Source organism: Orcinus orca, chromosome 1 (genome assembly GCF_937001465.1).
Source record: "Orcinus orca chromosome 1, mOrcOrc1.1, whole genome shotgun sequence".
Lineage (NCBI taxonomy): Eukaryota > Metazoa > Chordata > Mammalia > Artiodactyla > Delphinidae > Orcinus > Orcinus orca.
In genome coordinates, this window is record NC_064559.1 from 136,254,895 (window position 1) to 136,280,942 (window position 26,048).

Consider the following 26,048-nt stretch of genomic DNA (forward strand, 5'->3'; position numbering starts at 1 on the left):
AAGAAAATCAAAATGGGAGTGATAGATGCTGCTGATAAATGAGTGGTATAAATTTAAAAGGGAGAATAATCTATAATATTTTCACTGTTTATAATGAACCATAATGAAGTGATAATAATAGTAAAAAAGGGGGTTTCAGTGAACTCACTGAGGACAAGAACTGCAACTTATTCAACTTTATATTGCCTGCACCCTAGGACAATTTGAAAATGTCTAACCTACACAATGTTTTTCCACTGGAAAATTTCTAAATTTATGATGTTAGCATATCTGCATTATTTTAAAATGGTTTGTTCACCAATTTAAAAAAACCAGTAATTAAACACTGAAGGGAAAAATGGAAGGAAGAACTAGGAAATGTGCTTAAAAAAATAAGGATAGAGTTAAGACAAAAAGGAATAAGACAGGACAGGAATACAAATATGTAACAAGAAGATATTTTTGTTATTATTCTAAAGTTCTGAATAAAAACAGATAAACCAAAACAGATAACTGTAACCAAAACACAGCGTGAGCCGATATCAGCTTGCAAATAAAATGTGTGCTTCTTAGTGATCAGTCTAAATTAGAAACCACTTTTAATACTTTATTTAATATTTTATCTTACTGCCTGGGTTTCCTGGGGTATCCTGGGTTTGTACTCTCTTTAGTGTTTCTGCTAAGGCAACTGAAAAGCTATGTGACTAAATATCTCTTTCATCAAATTTGACGGTTTTCTCCTGAAGGCAAGTATTTTAATGGACTCCACAAAGTACTACACCAGTCAAGAATATGTTTTAAACAATAAAATATTTAAAAAATTGGTAAAGTGATGTTCCTTTCCTCTTCCTTACTCATTCGTGGTGAGTATGACAAACTAAAAATTATTTTAAAAGATAGTAGTTACATCTAAAATAGTTTGTGACTATATACATCAAAATACATTTCTGCCTGTTGATTTTTTTAAGGTATTTGTTTAACATCTTGTAAAGGTCTATTAAAGTTTTTCACAATACATATTGCTTCCAATAAAATGAAACACATTAGGAAAATATTCAAACCCTTAAATGTTCATGTTAATATTTAAAAAATGAGATTAATCTTTCAAAGAACCTTTATATTTTCTTAACTGCAAAAACCCTAGCATACACCAGAACTTCATTCTAAGTGTAAGACTTTTGCCCAAAGCAAAAGCACTCAATATATTATTTTAATAATGAAAACCTCAAGTATGAGAAACCAAGCTGTGTGTGCAAAAAAAATAAACCATTTAGGTGAAAAGGTAACAAACATTCAATTGAAGGATAATGCAGCCCTGAGGGAAAATATGAATATGAATGAAGTTTATGAAATTGGTCCAATGCCTCTGTAAAGAAAAAATAATTAGTTTATCTTAAAGCTGCCTATAAAATGTTTTCAATATTGCTGTATGAATTATTTATAGAAAAATGTACATCTAACTTTAAAGCAACCACTTTACTGTAAGATGTTGAGTGCTGTGGAAGAAACTAGCAATAAGAATATATTGTTCTATGTATGTAATATCTGGGAGACTCCTTTTAATTATGGGCTTTTCAAAAAAGTTCAGATTTATTATCAATGTGAATCAGTAATATTTCATTCAACTCCTTTTCAAATTTGAGAAGTTAAAATGACAGTGGGATATCAATTAAATTTTTGGATTTTACACAGAATGCTCGTTCAAGTTGACAAATACATGAGGGTGTATTACTTTGAAGTCATGACTGCTACTGCAATGAATGAGCAAACATGTCTAAGCTTAAATAATTTAAAAAACTATTTTTAATGTTTTTGAAGTTAGTGCAGAGTTTTATTAGGGAAAAGATCTGCATTTGAGGTTTTCCTATAATGATACTCAATGTGTTACATAAAACGTTTAAATGGGTTCACCAAGCCACATATGCTTACAGAATATTCCTTTTGACCAGTTTTCTGATTAGTACTTAAAGCGGCACAGACTCTAGGGGGAGCCCCACAGTGCTTGGATATGTAAGCCTGTTGTTTTATGAACTTTTCTTCAGAGAATTATGATAGGAATACCTTGATCCCATGCCTCCCCAAAAACATGGAAAATAAGAGTTAGTTATGTCCAGATTCAGGCAAATCACTATAAAGGAAAATCACTTAAAAAAAAAAGTGTCTTTAAGGAAATCAAAAAATACCTAGAAACAAATGATAATGAAAATACAACGACCCAAAACCTACGGGATGGAGCAAAAGCAGTTCTAAGAGGGAAGTTTATAGCAATAGAATCCTACCTCAAAAAACAAGAAACATCTCAAACAACCTAAACCTACACCCAAAGCAATTAGAGAAAGAAGAACAAAAGACCCCCAAAGTTAGCAGAAGGAAAGAAATCATAAAGATCAGATCAGAAATAAATGAAAAAGAAATGAAGGAAATGATAGCAAAGATCAATAAAACTAAAAGCTGGTTCTTTGAGAAGATAAACAAAATTGATAAACCATTAGCCAGACTCATCAAGAACAAAAGGGAGAAGACTCAAATCAATAGAATTAGAAATGAAAAGGGAGAAGTACAACTAACACTGTAGAAATACAAAGGATCATGAGAGATTACTACAAGCAACTACACGCCAATAAAATGGACAACCTGGAAGAAACGAACAAATTCTTAGAAAAGCACAACCTTCCGAGACTGAACCAGGAAGAAATAGAACATTTAAACAGACCAATCACAAGCACTGAAATTGAGACTATGATTAAAAATCTTCCAACAAACAAAAGCCCAGGACCAGATGGCTTCCCAGGCGAATTCTATCAAACATTTAGAGAAGGCCTAACACCTATCCTCAAACTCTTCCAAAATATAGCAGAAGGAGGAACACTCCCAAACTCATTCTATGAGGCCACCATCACCCTGATACCAAAACCAGACAAAGATGTCACAAAGAAAGAAACTACAGGCCAATATCACTGATGAACATAGATGCAAAAATCCTCAACAAAATACTAGCAAACAGAATCCAACAGCACATTAAAAGGATCCTACACCATGACCAAGTGGTGTTTATCCCAAGAATGCAAGGATTCTTCAATATACGAAAATCAATCAATGTGATACACCATATTAACAAATTGAAGAATAAAAACCATATGATCATCTCAATAGATGCAGAAAAAGCTTTTGACAAAATTCAACACCCATTTATGATAAAAACCCTCCAGAAAGTAGGCATAGAGGGAATTTACCTCAATGTAATAAAGGCCATATATGACAAACCCATAGCCAACATCATTCTCAATGGTGGAAAACTGAAATGATTTCCTCTAAGATCAGGAAGAAGACAACGGTGTCCACTTTCACCACTATTATTCAACATAGTTTTGGAAGTTTTAGCTACAACAATCAGAGAAGAAAACGAAATAAAAGGAATCCAAATCGGAAAAGAAGTAAAACTGTCACTGTTTGCAGATGACATGACACTATACATAGAGAATCCTAAAAATGCTACCAGAAAACTACTAGAGCTAATCAATGAATTTGGTAAAGTAGCAGGATACAAAATTAATGCACAGAAATCTCTTGCATTCCTAGACACTAAAGATGAAAAGTATGAAACAGAAATTAAGGAAACACTCCCATTTGCCACTGCAACAAAAAGAATAAAATACCTAGGAATAAACCAACCTAAGGAGACAAACTACCTGTATGCAGAAAACTATAAGACACTGATGAAAGAAATTAAACACGACACAAACAGATGGAGAGATATACCATGTTCTTGGATTGGAAGAATCAACATTGTGAAAATGACTATACTACCCAAAACAATCTACAGATTCAATGCAATCCCTATCAAACTACCACTGGCATTTTTCACAGAACTAGAACAAAAAATTTCACAATTTGTGTGGAAACACAAAAGACCCCAAATAGCCAAAGAAATATTGAGAAAGAAAAATGTAGCTGGAGGAAGCAGATTCTCTGACTTCAGACTATACCACAAAGCTACAGTAATCAAGACAGAATGGTATTGGTACCCAAACAGAAATATAGATCAATGGAACAGGATAGAAAGCCCAGAGATAAACCCATGCACATATGGTCACCTTATCTTTGATAAAGGAGGCAAGAGTATACAATGGAGAAAAGACAGCCTCTTCAATAAGTAGTGCTGGGAAAACTGGACAGCTACATGTAAAAGAATGAAATTAGAACACTCCCTAACACTGTATACAAAAATAAACTCAAAATGGATAAAGACCTAAATGTAAGGCCAGGCACTACAAAACTCTTAGAGGAAAACATAGACAGAACACTTTACTACATAAATCACAGCAAGATCCTTTTGACCCACCTCCTAGAGTAATGGAAATAAAAACAAAAATAAACAAATGGGACCTAATGAAACATAAAAGCTTTTGCACAGCAAAGGAAACCATAAACAAGACGAAAGGACAACCCTCAGAATGGGAGAAAATATTTGCAAATGAAGCAACTGACAAAGGATTAATCTCCAAAATTTATAAACAGCTCATGCAGCTCAATATCAACAAAACAAACAACCCAATCCAAAAATGGGCAGAAGACCTAAATAGACATTTCTCCAAAGAAGATATACATATTGCCAACAAACACATGAAAGGATGCTCAACATCACTAATCAGAGAAATATAAATCAAAACTACAATGAGGTATCACCTCACACCAGTCAGAATGGCCATCATCAAAAGATCTACAAACAATAAATGCTGGAGAGGGTGTGAAGAAGAGGGAACCCTCTTGTACTGTTGGTGGGAATGTAAATTGATACAGCCACTATGGAGAACAGTATGGAAGTTACTTACAAAACTAAAAATAGGACTACCATACAAATCAGCAATCCCACTACTGGGCATATACCCTGAGAAAACCATAATTCAAAAATTCATGTACCACAATGTTCATTGCAGCTCTATTTACAATAGCCAGGACATGGTAGCGACCTAAGTGTCCATTGAAAGATGAATGGGTAAAGAAGATGTGGCACATATATACAATGGAATATTACTCGGCCATAAAAAGAGATGAAATTGAGTTATTTGTAGTGAGGTGGATGGACCTACAGACTGTCATACAGAGTTTAGTCTGACTGTCATACAGTAAATCAGAAAGAGAAAAATAAATACCGTATGCTAACACATATATATGGAATCTAAAAAAAAAAATGGTTCTGAAGAACCTAGGGGCAGGACAGGAATAAAGATGCAGATGTAGAGAATGGACTTGAGGACACGGGGAGGGGGAACAGTAAGCTGGGATGAAGTGAGAGAGTGGCATGGACATATATACACTACCAAATGTAAAATAGATACCTAGTAGGAAGCAGCTGCATAGCACAGGGAGATCAGCTTGGTGCTTTGTGACCACCTAGAGGGATAGGGCGGGTGGGAGGGAGATGCAAGAGGCAGGAGGTATGGGGATAAACGGATATGTATAGCTGATTCACTTTGTTATAAAGCAGAAACTAACACACCATTGTAAAGCAATTATACTCCAATAAAGATGTTAAAAAAAACCCCAAAACGCCATTCACTCAGAAAAAGAAAAAAGTCTCCTTAGAATAGATCTCATTTTTAAAGCTAAAACAAGGCAGCCCAAGGGGAAATGTGTCTTGGCTGAGAAGCAGACACTTTAGGGCACCAATAACTGAGTAGTGGCTCCTTTGCTTTCTCTGTTCTCCGTCAGTGACGTGGTAAGTCATACTCTGATTGGCCTCTAGCTTAAAACTTGGGGCTCTCCTAAAATAGTGTCATTTGACTGTACAGGAAGCAGAAATATAATAATAATAAATAACTTTAAAGGGCATTACCTAAATTTAATCTACCTTGAATTTCTAAAATTAGTTTTACAATGATCGATTTATGAACACTAGAGGGCAGTATAACACTAGAAGGAATATTGAAATTACATATCTAGAAGTGGCAAACACAAGCCAGTACGTTTTTTTAACATCAGAATCATAATAATTTAATATATTAGTTCCTTTTTAGGTTGCTAAAGTACAAAGCATTCTTTCGTGTATCATTTTAGATATAACTTACTTTGCAAAATCCAAATAAGAAATGTGCCCATGATAAAACCCTGGTTTCATCTCTTTCCAGGAAGTTATATTCTTTACAAAGCGCACCTAAAAAAGGAGAACATACTCATTATTTAAGTACAATTTAAAGAAAATGAAGTTTGGTGATAGCAAAATACTTTTCATTTAGACATTCAAAAGCAATCACACCACTTTGACGATTACAGAGCTTGAAATACAGGCTTCAACTAAGGAAAGCAGTGACCTGTAATTGCTAATTCATCATAGAGAAGCTACTATCACCACACTCAGAAAAGAGTGAAAGAGGATCCTGAAAACAAAACTGCACAAGGCAAGCATTTACGACACAGTAGAGTGAGTACATTTATATGGGGAAGGGAGGGGAGGGGAGGAGAATGGAGGGTGGGTACCAACACCCAAGCTGAAGCAGGCAGCACTTCAGTATGGGGATAGTCTATGCAAATCTGTTTTCTTCTCAGAGACTTGTTATTCATAAAAATTCTCATTTATTAATGACTCAACAAATAACAAATATCAACTAATCCTTAATCCAAATGATTAAAGAAAGGATGAGAAACAGAAGACTTTAAAGAGCTAAGAGCAGATATCATAAGCTTGAGCAGATATCATTAACTTGTTGATAAAAAAGCTTAATAAAATTAGAGGTGTGATACACATAAAATTTTTAAGATATCTAAATATGACTATTTTAATCTATTGGAATTAAAAGTGTACAAAAGATTAGTTAATATAAAAATTATTTAACTGTAAATATATTATTAAAATGTTAAAAACTGGTTAATATAGAACTTTATAAACCAGCTGCAAGGCAGTGATACATAATTTCTCAAAGAAAAATGGTATAAATTTCTAATAAGAAAATCTCTGCATGATCAACAGTAGGTGGTTGAGAATCTCTTCTGGAGACTAGAGACAGGGTGGGGATGGGTGAGGGGTTGGGGGCCCAGTGCCCCCTGCTGCACTGAAAGCATCTGCAAGCTGTGACCTCAGCCTCTAACACACAGGACTGTCAATCGCATACTTTTGACAATTTATCAATCTTTCATTTACGTTTTAGAATAGAGTTAGTCACATGGAGATATTCTGGCACACTTCTTACCAGGTCAGTCAATAAGTTAATAGCCATGAATGATGGCTACCTCCTGGATAAGGCCCATTGGTAAGGACAGAGTAGGGAAACAGTGCAGAAGCAACCTTATGTCGGAGGATGTGAACTAAGGAAAAATGGAAGATTCTGGAAGTAGAATTTATTTTTTAGGGGAAGCATCAATAACTCATATACTAAGAGAAATAATGGAGTTTTTAGAAGGGAAATGAAATGAACCTTATGTTATTATCTTACACACACACATCCTTAACATCTGAAAATTGGATGTAGATAACAAAATTATTTTGCATTAGAGAATACACAATTATATTTTTGCAGATATTTGCAGTTTTTCCCCACCAAAACAGAAGAGCCAAACAAATGTGTGATTTGAGATTACCAGGTTCTTTCCTATTTCTTCTTCAAGTAAGGCATCAAATAGAATAAAAATATCAAGTGACAAGTGAAAAAGAAACAGAAAATAAAAAATTATATAACCCATAAACTGAATCCTTAAAAAAATTTACATGTTGAATATGAAAAATCCTTATAATTTTCACTTAATGGTAAATTAAACAAGCTTTTGATTCTATGAAAATCAGTTTCAGTATTTCAGCACCAAATGAGGGAGAAATAGAAGGCAAAGAGAATAGGAATGGTAGGTGATGGTTCAAGGGTGCTTAAGACATATTTACAACTCAGCTCTATTTTCCAGAAGCTGATTTAATATGGATGTGATGGTGTAAGAGGGAAATGAAAGGAGACGCCAGATTGAAGTCTGACAAAACTGTGCTACATAAGCCAAATGTTAGAGGATCATAGTACACTGTGATGAAAGACTTAGGTGTAAACTTCAAGTATTCTTTTTTCCTCCACCCTTCCAAAGAACAGTCAAGATCAAACTAAATCCTCCTAAAGACACACTTCATCTGCCATGTGTCCTTCGATGTGAGGTGAAGAGCCCAGGAAGCTGGATGAGATCTGGACTGCTGCCAGGCTTCCCAAACTCAATGTGCAAATGAATCATCTGGGACTCTTGTTAAAACACAGATTCTGATTCAGAAGGTCTGGAGTGGGGCCCAAGTTTCTGGACTTCTAACAAGTTTCCACGTGATGGCCAGGTCAATGGGCCACACCAAGGAACACGACTTTAGCGTGTGTGGGCCCAGGACCTAGCTCTTGGTTTTATCAACGTGAAGCTTGTTTCCGCAGCACCTGCAAAGGAGGCCTGAGGTCTACAGAAGCTCTTTAGCAAGGATATATTCTCATAGTCACTGCTTTTGTGATAGGGAAAAAAAGAATACTGAAATAGAACAATTTTTTAAAGAATATCTTATAAGCTACCACAATATATAAAAAAGAACGGGGGACGGGAGCAGAATGACCCTGGTACTCAGTCTTCTCCATCTACCCACACACAGTGATGCCGGAAGCACGTCAGAACCAAAGCATGCCAAGAAACACAGTATAAAAAGTAACAAAATAAGTAAAAGGGTTATGCCTCCAGGTGGACTCAGGGAACAGAACAGAACAAGGCATGAATCTTCTACTGCTGTCACCAAACTCAAACTCTCTTGTTTATAGAATCAGCATTTTAGAGGTGAAAGGGCCAAGGATATCCTGTACTCGTTATTTTATAGATAAAGAAACTGAAGCCCAAGAACCGTATACCTCAGATTTTGGTCCAATCATCCTTCTATACCACTAGCTAATTTCTTTAATCTATTATTGTCCAATTTAAACAAGGGAGGGGGGAACCAGAAGGATTTGAAAGAAGAGCAGACAGATATCGTTTGTACTATAATTCTGATCAACAAACTTGGACACTGAGAATTTCAGGCTTTATCCACTGCTCAGGAAACCTCTGAGATCCAGTCATTCAAAACTCCTCAACCTCTAAGATCTCAAAGCTCTGTTGATATATCTCTCTCAATTGTTTATTTTCCTCATTACATTCATTATAATCTCAACTTCCAATCCGCCCTGCTCACTACTCTCATATTGCTCATACTGAATAACCCTTTTTCAACAATGGCCGCTGACTTACTCTTGCCTTTTTATTGTCTTGGGTAACCTCAGGGGTTGAACACTGCTGGTCAAAACTAAGAGATCCAGTCTAAATGACTCTGTAGGACTTTGAATTTTATTTTACTAAATTAATTCTGACACAAATTCAGGTGGGTTATTATTGCTTTTAAATTCTCTACACTATATTATTGCTGTCTCCAAAACCCACAGAATCTTTCTCTAATCTCCAACTAAGAGAATACTGAAGGCTACGTACTTAATATATATGTATATGTATGTTGTTTCTTTCATCTCATCAACATTTAACTCAGGCAATCTGCTAAAGTCTCATTAATAAAGCTGTGGCTGATTTACAATTTGCAATAAATCAAAAAGATGCTGAGCTGAGATTTATTTCACAGGAAAGAAAAAAGTGCTAAGCAAACAAATGTTGTCAATAAGTTAAAGTGGTGGTTCACACTCATCTGGAGAATGGTCTGAGCATTTAGAAGTGTCACTTACATACAACTGAAATTCTACACCATCCTAATCTCCTCTTCAAAAGTGATCTGCAAGGACATAACGATCTAATTAATCCTCTTTGAAGAACAGTATTTTTTTAACATTTTCCTTTCAAAGTATTAATTTAGCCACTTCTCCTTTTAGCCATGTTTAATATTTATCCTCTTAGTTCTCCAGAGTTTTCCCTACCCTCCTCTCTCTTCATCTTCACTTGTTCCCTTTCACCAGTCTAGCTGCAGTTCCTGCCCTGTCATTTTCTGCCTTCTCGCCTCTTCTGTACCACTTGTCTCTCAGTGTTTCTTCTGGTTTTCCTCTACAGTGGCGCATTCTGCCCAAGACCTTGAGATAAAGCTCTGGAATAGAGAGGAGTAGGGGAAAATGCAGATCAGGTGAGCAAGCTTTTACTCAGTTCATTTTATAGATTCTTACTGACTATGATACTTGGCACTAATGAACGATAAAGTGAGAGGCAAAAAGGAACAAAGCTAGTAGTATCAAATGAGGTTGAGTCTGAAGACACCGAAAACTCTTGGGGAAAAGAAATAAAGTCACCATAGTGACCTTATCCAAAGAGAATTTCCATACTCTGATTGCAAAAGGCTATCAAGAAGATGTTTCAGAAGTAGTAGTTAGATATAGTACAGGAAAAGAGATGTTTTTATGGCTAGCCTGGAGCAGATTCTAAACTGTGATTTTTGTCAGATTTTATAACTCAAGCAGAGTCAGGTTAGCAAGTAATCACAAGATGCCTTTAGGGAAAACACAAGCAACAACATAGGGAGTGGTGTTGTGATTTATTTGCTAGTCGAACCAGACCTGAACCCGTGCTATAAGAAAAGCTGAGAAAGCACCATCGCACTAACACTGTATCTAGACTTATATTCTTAATGAGATTAATCTCAACATTATGATTATCTGTGATCACAAAAGAACTTGTTTTCACTATCTAAAAGTAGGAATGTCATCCCGAACATCCTGGCCAAATTCCAACTTTGTAATTACTACCTATTGAGTGAACACTGCTATTAACTTGGGTAATTATACATACCAAACTCCTACTCATGCATACACTTAAAGTAAACATTCATTGTACAGCTGTGGGTAGTTTTATGAGACTACATTAGACAGAAAGTTTTCTACGCAAAGAGAAAACCTGAGGAATGGTTGGATAAAATATAAGAAAGGTTCAGCAGCAATAGAACATAATATACTATCTTCACTAAAATTCAGAACTGTGTTGTTCAATCACTTTTTTTTTTTTTTTTTTGTGGGAGGGGGCGTATGTGTCCCAAATCACCTGAGGTAAGGAGAGGTCATGCTCATACTGCTATCAATCAGGGGCTACCTCTGCCAGCAGTTATCATCACGGCATCATGCTCAGCTAAGAACTGCCTTCAGAATCTAAATGGGTTCATTTGTTCATTCATTCATTCAACAAAAAATTTATGTATCTACTATGTCTCAGGCACGGTTCTAAGCACAGGGATACAAGGTGAACAAGGCAAGGTTCCTGCCCTTAAGGAGCTTAATTATAATAGAGAAAAAGACAGTAAACAAATAAATCAATAAGTAATTGGAAAGATACTGAAAGAATGATGGTACACAGTAAGTTGGAAGAGGTATTTCCTATATAGGATGGCCAAGTAAGGTTTTGCTATGAAGAGGTCATTAAGCTGAAACCTTAAATGGATAACACGAAGCCAATTGTGAGAAGCCAGAAGTGTGTTCTAAGAGGAAATAAGTATAGTGGCCTTGAAGCAGGAAAGGCTTGGTGCATTCAGAGAACCAAAAGGCCAGTGTGGCTAGTAAATGAGAGGTTGAAGCGAGGGACAATGGACAAGGGCTTGATTAAGAAGGACCTGTTGGCCTAGATAAGGAATTTGGATTTTCTTGTGGAGGTAGGAATACGAATCTAAAGATAAGTAACTCACCATCCTGTGAAGATTATAATATGCATCTTCCCATCACTTCACTGAGAATCCTATTCTAGATCTTTGCTACTCAAACTTTGGTTCAAGGACCAGAAGCATCAGTTTTGGCATTAACAGGAAGCTTTTTAGAAATTCAGAATATCAGGCTTTATCTTAGTCCTTCTGAATAGGAATCTGTATTTTAACTGGTGTTCAGTATACACATTATAGGTTGAGAGGCATTCATCTAAAGTGTTGTTCTGAAAAATCAGTATCTGCAACTAATATCAAACCATATGTGCTACTGCAAATGAAAAGAAGTTGGTTTAACAGTAAGTTAGAAAGAAAAAAAAATTACTACACTGTTCTACAGAGAATGCAAATTCTGGATATTTCCAGTTTCTTAGAAAGACCTTAAATATGATCAGAACTAAATATGTGAGAGCAGAAAAGAATTAAGAAAGATCATAAAAGATGCTGCCACTTCACCTATTTGGCATAGTACTTTAAAGACAACATGTTCTGTAATACAGAGATATTTTGTGATAGCAGAGTAAACTTCATTTTCCAACTAGAAGAGCTGATTACCTGTCTCCTGCCAATTCCTGTCTATTAACAGAGTAAAGCCCAAATCTCAAAAATATAACTTTCATGACTGAGTCCACCTCATTCTTATCACTTAGTCTTCTCATGCCTTATATTCTCAAATGTTTATCTTCTAATCTCCTTGTTCTAACTGTTCCTCAAACATCTTAATTTTGAAAAATTCCTAAACTACGGAAAAGTTGAAAGAATAGTAGTCAACATCTGTACACTCTTCACCAAGGGTAACTGTTAACGTTTTGTCACTTCTGTTTATCTTCTTCTTTCCCCCTTTTTCTCTGTGCACACACACACTTATTTGTTTCTGAATCGAAGTAGCAGACGTTTTTGATCAAGGATCCAATCATGGGTCACAAAATACATTTGGTTTTCATGTCTCTTTAGTCTCCTCTAGTCCATCTCCCCCCACCCCTTTTTTTTGGATGTCATAACATTGACACTTTAGATGAGTTCAGGACAGTTGTTCTAGAAAATGTTCTACAATATGGATTTGCCTGTTTTCTCAAGATGAGGTCCAGGTTAAACATTTTGGTGAGAACACCATAAACTGATGTTGTCTTTGAATAGTCCTCATAGTTTCTGCGATTATGTTTTACATTCTGTAGTAAATTATAAATAAGCTCCTTGAAAGACACAGCCTTGCTTTTTATTTCTTTGGTAATTCCTCAAAGAATGTAGAATAATCTCTGTACACATTACATATGCAATAAATAAATGAAAACTTGCAAGCAGAGTTGAGAACTGTTTCTAAGAATACCCATAACTGTTACACATTGAATACTTTTATACCAGACTACAAACATTTGGGCTTTGCCTCTAAAATTTTTGTGAGAAATAATTAAGCAAGTAAACAGTTTAGCACAGTCCCCAGTACAAAATACATCTAGGAAAGAGCTGGGGCTAAAGGCAGATAGATATTAAGCAGACTGGACTGCTGAGGTTGGAAGGTGAGGGAATAAAGGGTGTAATCACCTATTACATCCCAAAATATTTTTATGAGTAAACTGGGCTTTAAATGGAAGATTGGGACAACAGCAGATTTAATATAAATCTCATCTTTTAAGTCTCACTTGAGTTAGATACTGATTAGAAACTATTTCTCAGAGAATAAAGAAGAGCAAAATAGGTCATTTATTAATTCCTATATAAATAATAGGGCAGTTGAGAACAGTTCACAAGGACAATAAAAGTATGGTATTAAAATCAAGTGTGTTATACAAGATGGGGTTCAGGGGATATTTTTTAAAATTGTTTTCAAGGCATCTAGTAACTCAAAACTTCACATCTAAATGAAGCTTACTAGATTGAAAGTGAAATTAAAACACTATCTAATATGTCATGCAAAGGGAAGGGAAGCGATACCTATGACTTGTTTGAAGAACTGCTTCTACACAGAACAAGACACCAGTAAGTAATTTAGATATGGTATATTAGAGAACATTTGGTATATAAGCTATTCCTAATTAAGACCAGGTGTTGAACTACCAGCTGACATTTTGAAGTATGCCAGCTAGTGATTAAGACTATTCTTCTACTCCGCCCAAACATGTTTTAAGTGTTGTTCATTATGTAATCCAGTTGCCTTTAAGACAGTGTTTACGCTTCTCTTTTGCTGCATATATTTACACACACACACACACACACACACACACACACACACACACACACACACACACACACGACAAGCTACTGAAAGAAACACAGAAGTTTTATCTCGTCCAAATGCAACCGGGGAAATGTACCACTACATGATGCCTATAAATGTCTTATGTGGTGAGCTTCTGTAGATTTATATTTCATGAGGAAAAAAAAAAAAGGTCAACGTCATTTTCAGAAATCTCATAGCTGCCAGACAACTTTGTAATGCTGGATAGAAAATTTGGACACAAATTCTAAAAATCTGAACAAACAAGCTGACTTTATTTTTCTAAACAATACTACTGAAGAAATCTAAAATTATTATGTGAGTGCTAAGAAATGTTCCTTTTAAACCAAGATATATTCTGAAAAGCAATCATGCAAATACACTTAAAATCTACTACACGCTGTATAAAACCTGATGATTTAAGATACTTGCCCTTGAGATATACAATATTACATAATGAATGGTTTTTATGACCCACTTAGCTAAATAAGCTCATGTTTCTTCTCATTTACAGAAGAGTTATTTGATTTGGCTGATGAATGTAGGTTTTTGGTTTTATAAAAAAGAGTAATTAGGGATAATTCAGAGAGCCAAGAATTACATGGGCAGATGATATGCCATATACAATTAGCCTTTACAAATAGCCCTTCAGCAAGAAAGTGATCCTAACCTTGTGTATCAATGTTATTCTCTTGCTTCAGTGTGAGGATTATAGGTATGCTAAACAGTGGGATAACAATCAATTCTGTGACAATAAAACAGGTTCAGCTATCTTCAGTCAAACAGATAAATACATTCTAACTATATGACTATCACAAATACCTTTCTAATCAGTTACCTCAATAAGGTATTTGATCCTACATAGTATTTTCAAATATTATCTTTTCGTCTCATGGGGCCCAATTCCCATTCCCTTCAGTATTTGTAGAGAGAACTTTATAGAAACTATAGGAAGTATAGAAATAGAAACTATAGAAACTATTGCTAAAGAGGGGAGTCAATTTCATTTCATGATAACTTGCTCCACTTTTCTTAAAACCATTTCATAAAATTATCTATCTACCTGTTTATCTAAAGATTCTTAACAACCTGAAAGGCAAGATTATGTTAAAATTATAAGCCGCAATCCCTGTTTGTCAGGAGTTTATAGCTAATACTTACAAAAATTATAGTAAAGATAAGATGAAATGCAGGAGTCTAGTCACAAAACTGAACCATATAGAATATAGGTATTCATCAAATAAAGATTTCTCAATCATAAGTGGAGACAATATAATGATTTTTATTGCAGGGCATCTGCTAAAAATATTTCACATTTTTAAAAGGATACCATACTGAAGAGCATCAATATTCTCTTCAAAAATTCAAGAATGTGAAGAATGTAAAATTATAGGTAAGTTCGGTTGGTCCTTTCCCCCAAGAAACTTACAATCCACTGGGCTCATCATATATATCCCTTAAAATGCTTTATCTCTTTGAGATACAAAATTTGAGTTAGGAAGTGTCAGAAAACCTTACGCATCCCCTACGTGGTATTTACCTGATCTTGCAGTGACATTACTGGATTATTTTTGGTAGTGTTGATGTGAAGAACATGGTATTTATTCTTTGCACATAAGTCATAGGCAATATTGGTAAAAGAGGTGCTTGCAGTTTTGGGGACTCTGTTATAAATGATCACCATGTCTTCTTCCTCATCTAAAGCTGCATCTTGCCGAGGGCCATCCATCGTATGTCGCTGCTCAATCTCTCGAACTTCATGTCTTGCAATAGCCCTTTCTGCAAAGAAAAACAGATTATGAACTTAGTATTAAAAGACACTGTAAGGGGGCTTCCCTGGTGGCGCAGTGGTTGACAGTCCGCCTGCCGATGCAGGGGACGCGGGTTCGTGCCCCGGTCTGGGAGGATCCCACGTGCCGTGGAGCGGCTGAGCCTGTGCGTCCGGAGCCTGTGCTCCGCAATGGGAGGGGCCACAGCGGTGAGAGCCCTGCGCACCGCAAAAACAAACAAACAAAAAAAGACACTATAAGGAAGTTGTAAACACTGAAAATAATTTCCTAGTCCTGGAACATAGTTTTCCTATTCAAGAACTGGGTTAAGAGCAGCTGAAAAAATGTTTTGAGGGCCAAAAGTTCAGAATTACCTCTGAAGGATAATACATATGCATAGGAAGAATGAAAGAATAAACAGTCATCAAGTTTAGAACTCCACAGACCAGAGAGTTCTTCAGTGTAGTTCAAAAGACACTTTTCATTCCAATAGAATTTCTACAGCCTGAACTAATTTTCAAACGCATAAAGACAGACTGAATAGAATACTAAACTTCACAGTAAAAAATACACTTAGAAAATAAATTACTTATAATTTAGGCAATGATTTTGAAATTTATTGCTTAGGATGTAGTTATCGCCTGCTTTATCAAAATGTAGCAGGGCAGTGATTATAAATGCTGGTGTGATTTTTAGGTAACAACAGTAGAAACGACACCATAATAAAACCATTTTCTTTTTGGTGTTGCATTACAGATAAGTCCTGGTTATGTTTATTCCTTAAATTCCATGGTTCCTCTAATTCAAATCACTGTCCACCAAGCAGTTTGAAAAGCAGTAACATTTTGCTTTCAAAATCTTCAGCTTCAAATAAAGAAAGAAAAGGGGAAGAAATGAGGGGGAAAATATAACAAGATTGCAAGTTACTTTGCACAAAGACAACTGTTCACACACAGCATGCAGCCTCCTACCACCAGATCTCTGTGCAAGCTATCTTACCTGCCTTGAACTCTCATCCATTCTCCCTCAACCTCGACCATACCTAGTGAACTCCTCAAACTTCACATTGAATTTAATCATCACTTGCAAGGGAAGCATCATCTAATCTCCCTAACTAGGTCAAATCACACACACACACACACACACACACACACACACACACAAAGTATGTGTACATACCTCATACTGCACGTCTCATACATAATTGCAATTTTACATTATATTTGTGTTAGCATCTACCTACCATACTGGCGACAATTTAGTAAAGTGACATGAAAAAGCAATGTGGTATAATTACAAGTTCAGGCTTCAAATATTGTCTGCCTACGCATATTAAATTTTGGTTCAGAAGATATGGCCACTATGTTAATACAGTATGCTCTGAGCTGAGGATTCACATTCAGAAGACTTGAATTAAAGTTTCAGGCCTGCTGCTTACTAGCAGTGTGCTTTCCAAAGCAGGAAGAGAAGCACATATATGCATACAAGTGTATCCATTTTCATGGGGGAGAGTTAGTTGGGAATGTGGAGAAAAAGAGATGAGCTTAATGTTGAACATACTGTCCGGGACACACAGGAGATAAAGATAATTGGGCTCATAGGTCAAGTGCTGAGAATAAAGGTTCATGCAGAAGAAAAACATCTGGAAAAACCATAGGAATGGGTGAAACTACCTAGATAGTGTAGAATACATAGCATGGAAAGAGACAGTAATCTTAGAACAGAATCTTAGGAAATACCAACATTTAAGGGCCAAGAAAAAAAAGACAATGCATAGAAAAACAGTAAGAATAAATAGAAAGAAAAAGAAATCTGGACAGACTTTTAAGAAACATATACCACATGTTTAGAAAGCATACTATTTTTCAAATTGACAGTACTTTGCAAATGAATCTATAATCAAGGTAATGTATGATGCTCAAGCATTTCCATAGGATATGGAAGCTGTCTCATTAAATTCAACATGTATTTATGGAGAGCCTAAGCATATTATATTCAATAATTTTAAAGGAATTTTATCTTCCAAACGACCTCAAACTATCACCACAGTCCAAAACTATTATGGTATTATTATGTCCACACACCCTCCTTTTTCTACTAAGGGAAATAAAACAGTACTGTTGTCATTTAAGGGCTGACAGAAGTGTGAGAGGTTTCCTACAGCAGGCCAGACATACATGAAATTACCTTTACTTTTAATGGCTACACCAACAACCAACAATGCTGAATTTACTTTCACTAGTTTTTCTGAAATCAAGCATTTGGAAAAGAAACAGATTTTGTTATTTTTTTAAAAGAAGTTATTATTTAGTCTATGGATTTTTTATTTTTTAAGGTGCTAAAACTCTCGCTGGAGCATGAAACTAGCATGTTTTTAAAATTAATCATTGTTTTTGGTTCACTATGTGTATTAAAGCATATGAACTGTATATTTCACACAATTTTAAAACATTTCTTAAATTATGAAAAGATGCAAATTCAGGTAACTACTTTCCTCATTCAAATAATACATTTATATGCATTTTCTATTTTTCAAATCTTTTTACTTTGCTTAAGCAAACAAGATAATTACTAATATAGTGTTATGCCTAAAGCTACATAAAAAGATAAAAATAGTGTGGAATATTAAGATACTTTTTGCTAGTAATATTAGACTATAAAATCAAATCTCACTTAGTTGAAAAATAACAGTAACTACTGTTGATGGTGAACTACTATCTCTTTTCTCCTGTGACAATACTTAAAACCAGTAAGGATGTTTGCAATATGGCCATTTTCTTTACTTAGTAAGTACTCAATAGTTCCTTTTTTTTTTTTTTTAATCAAAGAAGCTCTGCACCTAGTTAGTATAACTTCTGAGACTCTCTTAAATCAGTGGGGAAGCTTTATTAGTTACAGCACATTTGGAGTACACTTAGATAATGTAGGCAGCATATTTAAAATACTAAAGATGCATTTTGAAGTAATGCTTTTTTCATGTTTGAGTAATGAATTATAGAGAATCTGCTATACAAGTTATTTCAGAACTACCACAAAATGTACAGCCTGCAAATAACACGGAGTGCAATCTGAGTCATGATATTACAGGCAGGCCAAGCACAACTGGCACTAATATTCCAAACACTGAAGATGGACACTGAACTTCATGGCATTTCTAGTTCTTCTAGGCTCCTATTGAAGGCGGCATACATCTCAGTTCAGTGACCTTTCCACATGGCAGATTACCAACAAACACAAGTCTTTTAAAAGGCCATTCATAATAGCAATAATTACCTATTTCTGCACTGACAGGGCATTAAAGGCTTATTTATTGAAAGAACATAATGATCAAGCTAAGTATAAAGCACTGCATTAAATACACCAACCTAAGTCTTACAAAGGATTAAAGTCACAAGATGTAAATATTAGACTACAGAAAAAAGAAAAATAACTGGAGAAAAGATTTTTTTAAAAATTGCAACATATTCTTTGACTAGTTTTTTTTTTTAACATTAAGGTCATTATTTGGGGAAACACCTTTTCTCTTTGAACATTTAAATAAATGTTCATCGTATTAAATAATTTAGAGAAATGTTTTGTATTCTGTACAAATTAAAGGACCCATGAATATAATCTTCCGCCCCCACCAAAGCTCAATTGTGCAATGGTCTCAGCAGAAAATAAACATTTTACAAATGTTCAAAATGTGTAGTATATCTGTATAGTGGGTAACATTTTAGGATTATAGGGATTAAAAAAAAAAAAACGCAAACGGAAAGACCAGTAAATTGCCTTGCTTTCAAATACTGAAACTTCTGCATGTTAAAGTAAAAAATATATAGTTAGATATAGTTAAATAAATAATAAATAAAAGGCAAAGAACATTAAGAAAAAAAGACCAAATTTTTATTATCTATAATTATATAAAGAAAACATAGAAGTTGACAATAACAATTTTAAGATTTCAGTAGATAATAAAGGTGGTTTGTAACAGATTTACACTACATACGTATAATAGAACACAGCAAAAATATTCATTAGTGGCTCATAATGATTTTTTGGGTCACAGACCCCTTTGATAATATTATGAAAACTATGGACCCTGTCTCCAGTACAGCTGACTTGTGCATTTCAGGGCTTCCTCTTAGAGCCCAAATATCGGCAGGGGGCTCCATGACCCCAGTTTAATTACTTCTAAAAAAAAAAAATGGCTCTTGGACAGTAAGGCCTGATAGTAAACTGCCTAGAGGCATTAGTATGTATATTGAAAAAAGAGGTTACTCACAAGTAAGAATTACAGGCAAAGAGAAATCACGGATGAAACTGGCAGCGTCTACTGAAAAAATGTCTATGGGGAGGGTGCCTTGGCACAAAACTTGACCTGATAGGACTCCCTGGCAAGTGTGCCTATTGCAGAGCTAGATAATTTGGGCTCTAAGAGCTTGGAGCCATCAAACATCTGAATTAAAGTGGATCCTTAGCATTTTCTAGGGATAAACCCTGAGTTGTGTAAATCCCCAAATACTGAAGTATAATTTATTCCCCATAAACTGTGTTTATAATGAGAAGTAGGAAGCAACAAAGTTGCATCAAAAGAAAGCTATTATGAGGTTAAGTGATTCCTTTTGCAGCACCACTTACTGTGAATGTACTGTCTAGCCAGACACTATCTGATCCTCATGGAAGTAGCACTTTGTAATCATTATGAATTAAATAAATTGCTTGTCTGATTATATACATCACTTTCTTTTTTTTTTTTTTTTTTTTGCGGTACACGGGCCTCTCACTGTGTGGGCTCTCCCATTGAGGAGCACAGGCTCCTCAGTGGCCATGGCTCACGGGCCGAGCCGCTCCGCGGCATGTGGGATCCTCCCGGACCCGGGCACGAACCCGTGTCCCCTGCATCGGCAGGCGGACTCTCAACCACTGCGCCTCCAGGGAAGCCCCATCACTTTCTTATGAATATTTTTAGCCTGAGTCAGTCTCCTTCAAGTCAATCACCATGGGGACTGACAAAATAAATTCCTATGTGGATGACTAAAGGCTGGACTCCCAACACTGGCAAATGCTTTCTTGTGGGGTTTCCAGGCAGTCAGCAAGGGTGCATGTGTTATCATTAAAACTTATAAGTATGTTTAAGTGGATCATCCTATAAAAAGGAGTCGAGAGCACCTTCCACTTCAAGGAAGATAGTGTAAACCTATGTTGTGCTATTCCTCCCATGAAGTACAACTAAAAACCCTGGACATTATATATAAGACAAACATAAGACTTAAAAGCTGGAGAGAAGAAAACAGACTACTTAGGGCCCTTGGGACCCAAGGAATGACAACAGTGGTGAGTTCCCTAAGTTTTCTTTAGCCTCATATATCCCAGACTTGGAGCAGTAGAAGCGGGCAACCGAGAAGCAGGCATAGACAAAGAGAAACCCAACAAAAGCCTGCTCTCTCTTGCCAAAGCACCAAGAGACAGCGTAGTAAGACAGAAAACTTCAGATAATAATCACTCTACTTTAGTCAAACTCCACAGAAAAAGACTGTGGTCCCACTTCCATTCGCACAGGCCCAGTGGGTAGCCTAGACTTCCACCCTCACAAGGGTGTGATCAGATGCCCAATATCCCTGATGGTGTGGTGCCAGGTAAGACCAAGTAGGGAGCCAGGACTTTCATCCCAGGCAGCGGGTAACAAGGCACGTCTGCAGTGTCAGGGAAGACCAAGCAAGGAATCAGAAAGCCTGCCTCCACATGGCAGTGATGAGAGGCCCCCCACCCCTCCCCACTTGGTGGTGTCAGAGGAGACCTAGTGGAGAATCAGGACTTTCACCATCCCCCAGCATAAGGAGGCCATTCTCATGCCTGCCTAGCGGTAACAATGAGCTCACCAGGTGTTGATGGAGGCCAACAAGGGAACCTGGACTTCTATCAGCACTTGGCAGTAACAAAGCAGCACCCCTTCCCTTGCCAGAGCAGTACTGGAAAAAGTCAACTAAAACAGAAGGTTTAAATAAAATTCAGAGTCTCCACAGATATAGAGAACAAACTAGTGGTTACCAGTGGAGAGAGGGAAAGGGGGAGGGGCAATATAGGGGTAAGGGGGGAAAAAGAGTTCTTATGGGATTATATGAAATCATGTGTGTGAAACTTTTGAAAACCATAAAGCACTACAGAATTTAAAGAATCTTTCATTCAATTTAAAAGGAAAAAAAAAGATCCAGAGTCTCACAACATAATATAAAAACATCCAGGTTTCAATCAAATTGTACTCAACATATCAAGATCCAAGAGGATCTCAAACTCAATGAATAGAGATAATCAAGAAATGACAATATCAAGGATACAGAGATGTTAGAATTATCAAAGATTTAAAGCAGTCATGATAAAAATGCTTTCATGAACAATTACAAATAAGCTTGAACCAAATGAAAAAAGAGAAAGCCTCAGCAAATAAGCTCATTAATGAAATAGAATACATAAAGAAGAACTAAATAGAAACTTTAGAACTCAAAAACAAAATAATCAAGATGAAAAGCTCAGTGAATAGGATCAATAGTAGAATGGAAAGGAAGGAGAGAAATTTAGTGAACTGGAACATGGAATAAAAGAAATTACCCAATCAGAATAACAAAGAGAGAATATACTGGGGGGAAAAAAAGCAACAGAGCCTTGGGGAATTGTGGGATATAACAAAGGATCTAACATTGGTGTCACAGAGTCCTGGAAGGAAAGGGGAAAGAAAGTAGGGCTGAAAGAGTTCTCAAAGAAATCATGGCTGCAAACTTGACATTTGACAAGAGACATAAAGATTTAAGATTCTGAACAAACTCCAAATGAGATAAACCAAAGACATCCATGGCAAGATACATCATAATTAAGCTTCTGAAAACTAAAAATAAAGAAAAAATCTTGAAATCAGCCAGAGAAAATGAAGCCTACTATAGAAAAAACTGGAATAACAGCAGATTTCTCATCAGAAGTCATGGAGCCAGAACGAAGTGGCACAATGTTTTTCAAGTGGTGAAATAAAAGAATCCTATACCCAAAGAAAATCACCTTCAAGAATGAAGGGGAAAATAAGATATTCTTATACAAAAGAAAGCTATAGTAATTTACTGCCACTAGATCTACCCTAAGATTGATTAAAGGAAGTTCTCTAGACAGAAAAAAAAAAAAAAGACAAAAGAAGAAATCTTAAAACACCAGAAAAAAAAAAAGAACAAACACATGGGTAAATACAATAAACTTTCCTTCCCTTCAAGTTTTCAAAAATATATTTGACACACAAAGCAAAAATTATAACATGATGTGATATGATTTTAAATGTATGCAGAGTAAATATTTATTACAATTATACCGTAAGTGGCAGATAGTAATGGGATGTAAATGAAAGTAAAGTTTCTGTACTTTGCTTGAATTGGTAAACTGATGACACCAGTAAACTGTGACAAGTGATATTTATATGATGTAATACATAAAGCAACCATGAAAAAAGCTATACAAAGACATTAAACTCAAAAACACTATGGATAAATCAAAAGGTAATTTTTAATAAATATAAAAGTAATTCACAGGAATGCAGAAAAAAGAAAAGAGAAAAACAGAAAACAAAAGAAGTATCAAGGGAAATTAAAAAATACATTGAAGTGAATGAAAATGAAAATAAAGCAAGAGGAATTCCCAAGATGGCAGAGTACAAAGACCCTGAGCTTACCTCCCCTCATGAGCCCATCAAAATTACAACTATTTACAGAACAACTATTGATGAAAAAGACCGGAACCTACCAGAAAAGATCTTCTACAACTAAAGGTATAAGGAACCTAAATGAGATGGACAGGAGAGGTGGAGTCGTGGTATAGTCAAGGCCCATACCCTTGCATTGGGTGACCCACAAATGGGAGAATTATTACAACTGCAGAGGTTATCCCCAAGGAATGAGGGGTCTGAGCCCCACAATGGGCTTTGCAGCCCAGGGTTCCTGTACCAGGAAGATGAGCCCCCAGAGCATCTGGTTTTTAAGACCAGTGGTTCTTACTTTCCGGAGACCCAGAGGACTGTGGGAAATAGAGACTTCACTCTGAAAGGACACATACAAAATCTCACCTGCTCCGGGACCCAGGGCAGAAGCAGTAAATTGAAAGGAACCTGGGTCAGACCCGCCTGCTGATCATGGAGAGTCTCCCAGAGAGACAGGAGGCAACTGGAGATCACCCTGGGGCAAAGACACTGGTGGCAGCCATTTTTGTGAGCTTGTTCTACCATGTGGACACTGGTGTTAATAAGAGTCATTCTGGAATCCTCCCTCTAGCTTATTAATGTCAGGACCCAGCTCCCCCCACCCCCACCCACCAGTACTGGGACTCCTCAGGCCAAGCAACTAACTAGGTGGGGACACAGCCCCACCCACCAGCAGACAGGGGACAGGGTACCTTAACACCCCTGAGCCCACAGCAGTCCCTGGACATGGCCCTACCCACCAGAGGTCCCAGGACCCAGCTGCACACACCAGTGTGCAGGCACTAGACCCAGAACTCCCAGAGCCCTGCAGCCAGAGACACAGGAACCCAGCTCTGCCCACCAGTAGGCAGACAATAGCCCCAGAATCCCCTGAGACTCAGCCCCACCCACCAGTGAGCCCGCTCTAGCCACTGGACCCACCTCATTTATCCTTCTTAAACTATCCCAAGAAACTGCAGAGGAAGGAATGCTTCCAAACTCATTCTATGAGGCCAATATCACCCTGATACCAAAACCAGACAAATATACCACAAAAAAAGAAAATTATAGGCCAATATCACTGATGAACATAGATGCAAAAATCCTCAACAAAATATTGGCAAGCTGAATACAAAAATACATTAAAAGGATCATACATCATGATCAAATGGAATTTATATCAGGGATGCAAGGATGGTTCAACAGCCACAAATCAATTAATGTGATACACAACATTAACAAATTGAAGAACAAAAACCATCTGATGATCTCAATAGATGCAGAAAAAGCTTTTGACAAAATTCAACATCCACTTATGATTTAAAAAACTCTCCAGAAAGTAGATATAGATGGAACATACCTCAACATAATAAAGGCCATATATGATAAGCCCAAAACTAACATCATATGCAACAGTGAAAAGCTGAAAGCATTTCCTCTAACAGGAACAAGGCAAGGATGCCCACTCTCTGCACTTTTATTCAACATTGTGTTGAAAGTCCTAGCCACAGCAACCAGACAAGAAAAAGAAATAAAATTAATCTAAATTGGAAAGGAAAAAATAACACTGTCACTCATTGCAGATGACATGATACTATACATAGAAAATCCTAAAGATGCTACCAAAAAACTACTTGAGCTCATTAATGAATTCAGTAAAGTTGCAGAATACAAAATTAATATACAGAAATCTGTTGCATTTCTATACAACAATGAACTATCAGAAAGAAAAATTTAAAGAAACAATCCCACTTACAAGTACATTGTAAAGAATAAAATACTTAGGAATAACCTTATATAAGGAGGTAAAAGACCTGTGACCCCATGTGCAAGGACTTTTCTAGACCCTTGTAGATACATGTTTTACATATACATTATGTTTGGGCATTAATTATACACTGATTATTAACATTAATGAAAATGTATTACAAAATAGAAATAAAATTTTCTTTCCAAATTTCATCTCACTAATGAATTATTACTAAAAATATATTGGTTAATGCTCTTAAGAGGATCTATTAGGTAAGAATATTAAAGTAGCTGTTAAATATCCCATTGATCCAATAACCACCAACATAATTCTTTTCTTTTTATTTCTAAGGTTACTAAGTTAAAGGAATATGCATTATATTTTACTTAATATACTTTTCAAACTTGATTACAGTTTTGTACAGTTATTACACAAATTTTAAAACGTGAAATTCTTATAACAGCCTTCCTTTATTACCAATCTGAGAAATGTATTCATCAGCTATATGAAATAATAATATTGCTAATAGCTAACACTGAGTTCTGTGTATTTTAGATGTATCATCTATTATATGCATGCTCTGTGTTCAGCGTTTTATATGCATTATCTCGTCTTGATTTTTTTTTTTTTTTTTTTTTTTTTTTTTTTGTGGTACGCGGGCCTCTCACCGCTGTGGCCTCTCCCGTTGCGGAGCGCAGGCTCCGGACGCACAGGCTCAGCGGCCGTGGCTCACGGGCCCAGCCGCTCTGCAGCATGTGGGATCTTCCCGGACCGGGGCATGAACCCGTGTTCCCTGCATCGGCAGGCGGACTCTCAACCACTGCGCCACCAGGGAAGCCCTCAAGTCTTAATTTTTAAAACAACCCTAAGAGGCACTATTATTATTCTCATCTAAATGAGGAAACTGAGTCTCAAAGAAGTTAAATGATCACCAGCTGAATACTAAGGTGAGGATACTGTCCAAGGTCAGTCTGACTCCAGAGCCTGTGCTCCACATT

At 36.3% G+C, this 26,048-nt stretch overlaps 1 protein-coding gene across 4 annotated transcripts in view; it reads right to left on the bottom strand.

Moving 5' to 3' along the window:
* HS2ST1 (heparan sulfate 2-O-sulfotransferase 1) overlaps nucleotides 1–26,048 on the bottom strand; it is a 187,686-nt gene that overhangs the window by 27,338 nt on the left and 134,300 nt on the right. For all 4 annotated transcript variants that reach the window (XM_004262991.3, XM_033432095.2, XM_033432102.2 and 1 more), the window contains 2 exons: nucleotides 15,382–15,620; nucleotides 6,048–6,133 (listed from right to left, as the gene is read on the bottom strand). In XM_004262991.3, the coding sequence (XP_004263039.1) occupies nucleotides 6,048–6,133; nucleotides 15,382–15,620 (325 nt within the window). The remainder of the gene's footprint in view (nucleotides 1–6,047; nucleotides 6,134–15,381; nucleotides 15,621–26,048) is intronic.